Source organism: Meleagris gallopavo, chromosome 1 (genome assembly GCF_000146605.3).
Source record: "Meleagris gallopavo isolate NT-WF06-2002-E0010 breed Aviagen turkey brand Nicholas breeding stock chromosome 1, Turkey_5.1, whole genome shotgun sequence".
Lineage (NCBI taxonomy): Eukaryota > Metazoa > Chordata > Aves > Galliformes > Phasianidae > Meleagris > Meleagris gallopavo.
The window spans coordinates 19,481,831-19,490,692 of record NC_015011.2 but is presented as its reverse complement, the minus strand read 5'-3'; the positions used below and the strand labels follow the sequence as shown (position 1 = coordinate 19,490,692).

Below are 8,862 nucleotides of genomic sequence, written 5' to 3'. Positions count from 1 at the left end.
ATATAATATAAAAATATATAAAAAATATATAAAACAGACTTCTCTTATTTTACTGAAGAAGGGGGGGAGGGGGGAACAGTGTGTTTAATCTGCATTCCTGTGATACACAAAGTGTAGACAGTAGAGTTTCAGAGCTACCAATTGGATTTAGATGCAAAACTCTCATCAAAACACCCTACTGTGAGAGGAGTATGGGATAAGGAACTTCATCCTACCCCAGTACCAGAACAACAGAGAATCTATGTGTTTTTAAAATGCATTTTCTAATATTAATACTGTAACATTAAAAACAAGTATTCAACACCTCTTCTCAGCAGTACTGAAAGCAAACTCTGGGTTGATTAGGACTGTATCTTTTTACATTAGACTGTGTTAGCTGGTTCATTGTATTTTGGCTATGATGCTAACCTTTTTTTTTTTCTGGATTCATAACTGAACAAGTAAACTAAAGAGCCAAGAGTCCAAGTTGCAGAATATTAAAACACTCCACTTATTTTCCTATGAATGCATTCACAAACAAAAAACCTCTCTCCCCAGCATCAGACAACTAATTATATCAAAATTGTGTCTTCCTACTTTCAGTAGGCAGAGATAAGCTATGTGCTTTCATTTATTTCAGGTACACAAAGTATCATCCTAAGTTATATCACAGCACTTGGAATTCAATCAGTTATGCACTCAGTTTGATGTGCTACTGTACCCCACTCCAAAGCTTTACTCCATATCACAGTGATTTATAGCGACCTTCCACATTCCTCTCTAAGCCTAAACGTGATACAAACACGAGTGCCTGCAATTTTAAAGTAGCTGAAGCCTGGAACTTAAAGAAGCAGTGTCTACCAACTTATTTACTTCTCATTTTAGTTGCTCAAGTTTTAGCGATGGTACATAAGGAACATTTCCAAAATGATAAATGATCACTGTCAGCAACCTTGGCGTAACATCAAACTTAGGTGAGCAAGCTGACACCAACCAGTTCTTCTGCCCAACTCCCTGCTCACGAGCTGATAACTGTGATATCACACACACAGAAAGCGGAAGAGTTTGGTAGGTTACATTCATGGAATGTTTGTGAAAAAGGGAGAGGAAAAGCCCTACCCAAAATACACCCACTTGTAATTTTTCCCATCCCATCTGTGAGATGCTAGGAATTTTAAAAAAAAAAAAAAAAAGGAACAAACTCATGGATCAAACAACTTCCCTGTTTTCCACTGCTCCAAAAAAGTGGAAAACTGCTCCACTTTTATAAATCGTTTTTATAAATCAGCAGGTGAACAAAAATTAGCATTTTACCACATTCAGAGCAGCTGAGCTACAGAAAAGGAATGGCACCAAACAGGTTGCAGAGTCTGAAGCATGCATTTCAGCTACACTCAGCTCAGAGTATTGGTGGCTAGAAGTGATTAGCCAACAGAAAACTGACAAGTCACAGGGAGCAGTTGTCCAAATCTATTACATCTATAAAATATTACTGCATTACTTCACTATCTGGCATTCCATCATTGGCTCAGTAGCAGGGAAAGTGAGGAAGAAGAAAGGAGAAAAACAAAAATCCTGACAAGAGGAGCCCAAGAGCCACCCTCTGCAAGTCCCTGCTGAGCATTTAACAGTCACAAACTACGCAAGAATTTCTACTGCTGTAGTTTGTGATGCATCTGCTTAACAGTGAGATTTCCAATCGTGATATTACTAGCTTTGTAATACATACCAGGCTGAATTTATTACAGTAAAGATGAAACTAAAAGCACTGGCCAAAGCATTTAAGGAAACAGCAGCGTTACCTTGGATCCATCTGAGGTTTGAAAGCAACTCTCAGTTCTTCCACTGAAGCACACTGACTCATAAGCTTTTCTAAGAAATCTTCCAGTCTTGAAGGATCAGTATCTACTGAGAATGAACTCAGCAAGTAGAAAATATTTGTGAAGTCTCCACCTGAAAAAATGAATTTTATGGGTAATGGAACTAAGAAATCAGTAGGAAAAAACAGGTCCCACAGTCCCCTCCTAACCCTCCTGCCCTCAAAGCAGTGTGGCACTCTCTCAGCAAGAGTGCAATGCAACACAGGGGTGCCATGTAAAAAAGCAACAAGTGCCACACAGTTCACACAAATTCAGTTCTCCCTCGGTCTTCTGTTCTCTCAGATGACAATGTAGTTGTGCAAGGCTGCTTCCTTGTAAGGTGAGGATGAAAAAGATGGCTTGGTGTAACTGTAAGGTACTCATGGTCTACCTGTGTTCTTCACCAACCTGTGAGATGCATGGTTTCAAGCAGTTCAGACACCAGCTTACTATCTTCTTCTAATTCCAACTGAATTAGGCCTAGTTTCTTCCTCATCTTCTGCAAATAATGTTTTTCAAATTCTGCATCATATTCTTCTTCCAGGATGAGCTCACTTATTTCCAAGGGCAGCTCTGGGACTAAGGCTTCAGCAAGCTTCCCTAGATTCCACTTGCAAATCTCTGGCTGTTTGTTGTAAGCATAGCGCCCTGTGTTATCGGAGCCATTGCAGATGTGCTCAGGGTCATATCTACAGGAGAAGAAATAGCATTCTGTTTGTTATCTGGACACCAATACCATGTGAAGCTCTGTAGGAGCCTAAAACACAACTGGAAGGGAACAGTTCTCCTTGTTTTGATTCTCTACCAAAAGCTGTCTGGTCAGGTGTTTTCCTGCCCTCCCAATCACTGAGGAGCTCCACAGGCTACAAGAGCAGTATAACATTTAGAGAAGTTATGAATATAGTTTTATATAAAAGCTGAACAGAGGAATTACATGACAACCAAGCCTAACTTAACCTCCTTTGCTATAAAGAAGGTTTGTAAATCTACCTGACAGCTAAGATATTAAAGCAATAGTGAACATCATCAGGACTGTTTTACACAGATAGTACATAAGCACATTTTGAATAATGCCCATAAGCCCCACTGACCTGTCCATAAATCCAAAAGGGCCGTAGTCAATAGTTAATCCAACTATGCTCATGTTATCTGTATTCAGCACACCATGGCAAAAGCCAACACACTGCCACTCAGCAACCAATCTTGCCGTCCGTTTTGTTATCTAAAAGAGAAAACAATTTTGTTTTTCAACACAGTGTTTGACAATTCATACAATTCCAAGCATTTATTAGGCTGAATGGATTTTTCTACTGCTGTGATGGGAGCAGACTGTGGCAGCACACCACGCATACAAGTATCTTGCAGACACCCGGCCTCTTTCCTCCTTTTATTAACTGCCTAGTTACTTAATTTCCCATTTGTTTGTTCTCCCTTCCTTTTTTCCATGCCCAAAAAAATCAGTTGTACAGCTTTCAAACATGCTAAAGACAGAACACTGAAATACAGTAAACCACCTGACATCAAATTTAAATGCTCTTCTAATCCATTCACCGCTTATTTTAAAGAACCATTAACTACAGGCAGGAGAAAAAAGCAAAAATCTGAGGAATAAAAGGAAGAAACAAATATAAAGTCAGCCTTCTGGCTTACTTGGGGTACAGGAGTGATTTACAAAAAGGCAAGAGGATTAGACAAAAATGATTCCTTGCTAACAAGCTTCAGCACTGATAAGCACTTACCTCAATCTGCCAGGAGCAGAAAAAAGCCAAGAGTTCACCTTTTAGATAAAAGATATCCCAAGAATGGCACCTTTATTTAAATCTCATGCTTCACTAAATGCATGTTTCACCAGAGTTTGTCAGTTTTTAACTGAGTGTTACCTTTGTGGAACCCTCAACTTCATCACTGCATGCACCCCGTTTGGCAGAGATAACAGTGTGTGACTTTACAAATAAGTCTGGTTATTTAATTTAGCCCATCTGTCAACTGCAACTACAAAATCTAAAATTCAGGAAGCTAATCTGGCTTTTAAATAAATCTCTGTATTTCTAAATGCTTCACTGAATTGACATAAATTAATTGACATAACCATTAGCTAAAGCTTTGGAATCAAACTGTTTTCATAGTTAAAATCATTTATCTTCCCAAATAGATAGCAATGTGCTGAAATTTAAAGCGACTGCTCTCTCCAGGATGTGGTGCATTTTATTAAGGTTTAAAAAATGATCTCATTAACAGAGGTAATTTTAGTTTCTTCTATTTGTCTTCTCTTCCACTTTTCCTTGTTAAAGATGCGTAGTCAGTCAGATGAGGAAGAAAAACAAGAGAATGCTTATCCCAGCATAATCTGTCAGGTAGAAAAAGCTGTAAATGAAAGTTGGAACACAAGCTTTTGGTTTACCTTGAGATCCCAGGCTTCTACTCTTTCCAATATCCTCATTGCCAGTACTCTACACACTGTTCCTGAATTCTGCTTCACAGGGCAGTTGGAAGTAAGTGCTCCAAGTTGCTACGTGTGCACAAAACTGATAGCAAGAAAGAAAGGGAGACACACCCTGCGAGATGGTTCTGTGCCAGGAAGATGGGAAAAAATAAGGAAAGAAGAACAAAACTTCCAGCAGTTAAGCAATTCACAACCGCTGGATGTCTTTGTGTGAATGTATGATGCTCTGCCAATGTTCTGGTAAAAAATAAATCCAGCCAACAAGAACATCTGAAAGCAATTAAAGCTTGGATGCAGCTCAAAGATGGGTATCTTGATTAGAAAGAGACAGCTTCCTTTTTACTTCAGCCTTCAATTTTTCTACTGCTAGCCATACTAGAAAACAAGTGTGGTATACAAACAAGAGCACTCTATTAAAAACATGTTCATGGAAGTTTAAAGAGCAACTACAATTTTTTAAATATTTTAAACAAATGCAGATAATCGTGTTTATTTTCTCATCAGTACTGTGAAATGCAATCACTTGTACCTTTTTCCTCCCTTTCCTCCACAGGGCAACAAGATAAAAGTACATCAGAGCAGAGCTGAGAGCATTTCCCTCCTATTCAAAAAGACAGAAGTGGTTGGTAAATGAGGCAGGAGACTGGGGTGCTGTTCAGATAGAGATGGCTACAGTAAACTTCCCCCAAGGAGACTAAACATGGAAATCTCAATGCTAGCACAGATACGCAGCAAGGACAGACCTGGACTGGAGAAGCACAACAAAAATGAGAGAGACACAGGGTAGTAAGGAAATCATAGCAGAACAGGGGGAAGAAATCAGTAGTAACTGTGTCAAGGAAAGAAGGAGTGGCTCGTGAAGGCTGAGATGGGAGGGGAACTAAGGGGAAAAACAATCTTTGTTCACACACTCCTCTTCAAAGATCCTCAAGTTCCATAATTTTTCTGCCACAAGAAAGTGAAGGTGCTATTGACTACAGAGCAGTACAAACCCACAGCTGTGGGGAACTGCAGTCACTGCCAGCTCCATTAATTCACACGTGAAAGGTCTGTTAGTGAAGTTAACCTCTTCAGCACCTAACAGTGAACTGAACTACCACTTGCTTTTCAAAAATGAATTATTGCAAGTATGCACAAACTCAGAACTCAGAAGAGTTAGAGAACATCAGATGTTAAGCCTGCCTGATGTCTTCTCACTGCTCTGCGACTAACATTCACCACGTTGCAGTCACTTCACCACCAACAGATCATTTCAGGTGATGTCAAAGCATCACAGCTGTTGTCATATAAACCAGTCACGTACATTAGACTGCTGTAACTACCCAGTAAGCAGAATTACAAGTATCAGCATCGAGTTCGAACATCAAGTGATTCAAATCAGAATCTTTAATACAGTTCTCTGGTAATTCCAAGCTGGATGCTTTCTTGAAGGGTAGCACTACTGCATATGAAACTCCAAATCACAAACAGAAGTGTCTTATTCCCCTACCTCAAATTCTTTCTTTTGCATGCTGAGACAAAGGAATACAATGGAAATTCAGTGTCAAGAATTACAGTATCAACAGTGAGGAAAAGGGTAATTGGGAAGGTGAGGTTTAGATACCAATTAACTAAGCAACATTTTACTTCAGAGAGATACACAGCAATGCTACATTTACTGATGTTGTAATTCAACTTTTATAACCCTCCTGCAGTAATCGTTGATGTCTGAACTTACCCAGTAACTAAAAATGGTTCAAAACTGCCTCTGAGAAATCATCCAGACCCTCCTCTGGGCCACTACAGAATCACCTACCATTACACCACTGATATGGTTTATCTTACCATTATCTTACCACTCCCCAAGCTGGAGGTTTTGTTACCTCTTTGGGAAAATTGTCTCATTGCTTGGCTGCCTTTAAACACTTGAATTCTAAAGTTAAAGTGATTTGTAGTCAACATTCCCATTTATAGTGTGGAAAATAAGAGACAGGCAGCAACTTAGCTGTTTTCAATGTTTTAGAAGATGAAACCTTGCAAATGCTACCTCAGTACCATTTACCCACTGCTTGACAGTCAGGGCCAGAATTCAACCTTGCACTCTAGAACACCCTCAGTAAAGTAAAAGAACAGTTCTGGGAAGCTCACTGAGAGACAAGAAATCATGTCGTGCTAAGGTAAATGATGAACTGTTTTCATTAATTCAATCAGTATCAGCACTGCTTTTATCAGTAGTATGGTCAGTGTGGTTGGACTTGATGATCTTGAAAGTCTTTTCCAACCTGAGCAATTCTATGATTCCATGAACAGGCAGCTCTATTGAGAGCATTTACTCCAAAGAAAAGAGCAACTGAAGAGATGATATATTAAGTGACTGCAGTTCTTCAAGACGACTGGTACAAATTTCTGAAGAGAAACTGATCTTCCTTACCTCCTTGAAGAAAGCGGCATTCCTCTGAACGCTGTTGTCTGCATGAGCCTCCTGGATTTCAGGGTAGAAAGTGCCGATCACATAATCCAGCATCTGTATTCGAATATCGTTCCGGTTAACGCTGGGACCTTTGCGTCCTGTGTATTCATCAGGAGGTTTGAAAATTTCAAAAGAACCAAATCTGTTTGAAAATAACAAAAACATGGCTTAGTATTACTTTTTACTACTACCTGGTCACATTAACTTCCTCCAGGGTTACACGTAGTAAAAGGATTTGTTGGTGCAATATCATCTTTTGAGTTTAACACCGATCCTTCAACCAACTGTGAGCAAAAAACCCGTGCTGAAGCTGCTGAAATTCAGTGACTCAATAGAAGGAAGCATATATATCCACACAAGACAGATCAATATTTAAAATACTGGACTTGACATCACATATAAGATATATTTTTCCATATGCACATGCACATATACATATATTCTTTATGTCTCACATTTTCTTAACATGCATTTTCTTCTAAGGCAACATCATCTTCCCCAAACTTCTGTTTTGCGCTGGAGCAGGAACCTTGTGTGCTTTTCAGGCAAGGGAAGTACCACCCTCAGGCTTTTAGAGGGCACCCCCAAACCTCAAGAGCATCATTACAACAACTTTGGAACTAGGTGTAGAACTATAATATGCCAATTCTACTAACAAAAAAAAAAAAACAACAAAAATAAACAAAACCACACGCAAGCATAAAAATGAAAAACTTATTTTGATATCTGCAGAACTTTCTATCACAGTGGTACTCTGAGTGAGTGTCTATCTGCCCATGGGCAAGATGCTGCCTCACCTCACCCCGTGGCCTAACACAGCAGCTTCCCACAGCCTGGCAAATAAGTTCCAAGATTCCTGAACAAGAACCAGCAAATGGTTCTTAAAATGATATTAAAATGATATTTTTGTGTTCAGTTTTAAATGAATAATAGTAAAAAAGAGAAGTGGGTTTCTTCCTACCTTATAAATGTAGGCGCTATCCTCAGAACAACTGTACACCTTTCTTTTTTTGGATTTCCATCATAAAATATGTCACGAACAACTTCCGAGTCAGATGTCACACAGGTTCCAGCCCTCGTTGTTGGAATTCCAAGGTGGAACATGGCCTCGCTGCACAGGAACTCCCGTATGCTTGACCTCAGGACCTTCCGACCATCAGCTTGCCTGCACCAGAGATACAAGCAGATCGTAAGCCTTCTGGCTGCATGGGAAGGGAGTGCTGCTTCCTCCTTAGCAGAGGGAAACAAGGACTGAGAAGCGAAGCGCTCTGCTCAAAATCACAGGGCAATTGCAGGGGCAGATCCAAGCTGACCAGACCCTGGGTTTCTGGTGGAGTTCAGAATGGGGGACACAACACATGTGAAGCTCACATGCAATAGAAGACAAATCTAAAGGCCACAAAGTCCAACCCTCTGCCATGGGCAGGCTGCCACCCACCAACTCAGGCTGCTCAGGGCCCCATCCAGCCCAGTCTGGGACATCTCCAGAGATGGGGTATCCATAGCTTCTGTGGGCAGCTGTGCCAGTGCCTCATTGCTCTCTGAGCGAAGAATTTCTGCCTAACATCTAACTTAAATTTCTTCCCCTTTAGTTAAAGGCCATTTCCTCTTACTTTGACTGTGTAAAAAGTTGCTGCCCTTCCTGCTTATAAAAGCTCTATTTGAGTACCAGAAGGCCACAGTGAGATCTCTTTTTAACTCCAATAAGCTTTGAAAATTAATACTTTTGTAATATTTAATCAATACAGTACAAAGACTACACAGTACTCCAGCTGCACACAAGTGGGTTTGTAACTGTCCATGGTACAGGAAGAACACCACGGGAGCAACCAAAATAACAAGTAACACATGCAATAAGTCTATTCCGTGGCTTATTCTGTACCAGAAAAACGGCTGTTGGGCCTCCCTCAGGTCTCAGCTGTACACGCTGAGCCGCTGTGAAGCTCAGGCAGAGCGGAAACAGAACTCCCAAGAAATACAAGGGTGAAATCACACAGGCGTTCGGACAGCACACGCTCCGAGGCCTTCCCCACGGCCCAGGTTGGAGCCGTGGCAGCGCCAGCGGCGCTGTGAGCAGCACGGCCAAGCCAGCAGCGCTCAGCAGGCAGCAGGCGGTGCGCAGCACTCCCCCC

At 40.7% G+C, this 8,862-nt stretch overlaps 1 protein-coding gene across 1 annotated transcript in view; it reads right to left on the bottom strand.

The window, feature by feature from the left end:
- The window catches only part of SELENOO (selenoprotein O), a 12,951-nt gene extending 4,419 nt beyond the window's left edge, over positions 1-8,532 (bottom strand). The window contains exons 1-6 of the mRNA XM_010706172.3: positions 8,526-8,532; positions 7,692-7,998; positions 6,692-6,872; positions 2,930-3,060; positions 2,247-2,527; positions 1,782-1,932 (exon numbers count right to left, since the gene is read on the bottom strand). Of these exons, the coding sequence (XP_010704474.2) occupies positions 1,782-1,932; positions 2,247-2,527; positions 2,930-3,060; positions 6,692-6,872; positions 7,692-7,998; positions 8,526-8,532 (1,058 nt within the window). The remainder of the gene's footprint in view (positions 1-1,781; positions 1,933-2,246; positions 2,528-2,929; positions 3,061-6,691; positions 6,873-7,691; positions 7,999-8,525) is intronic.
- Positions 8,533-8,862: the final 330 nt, after the last annotated feature.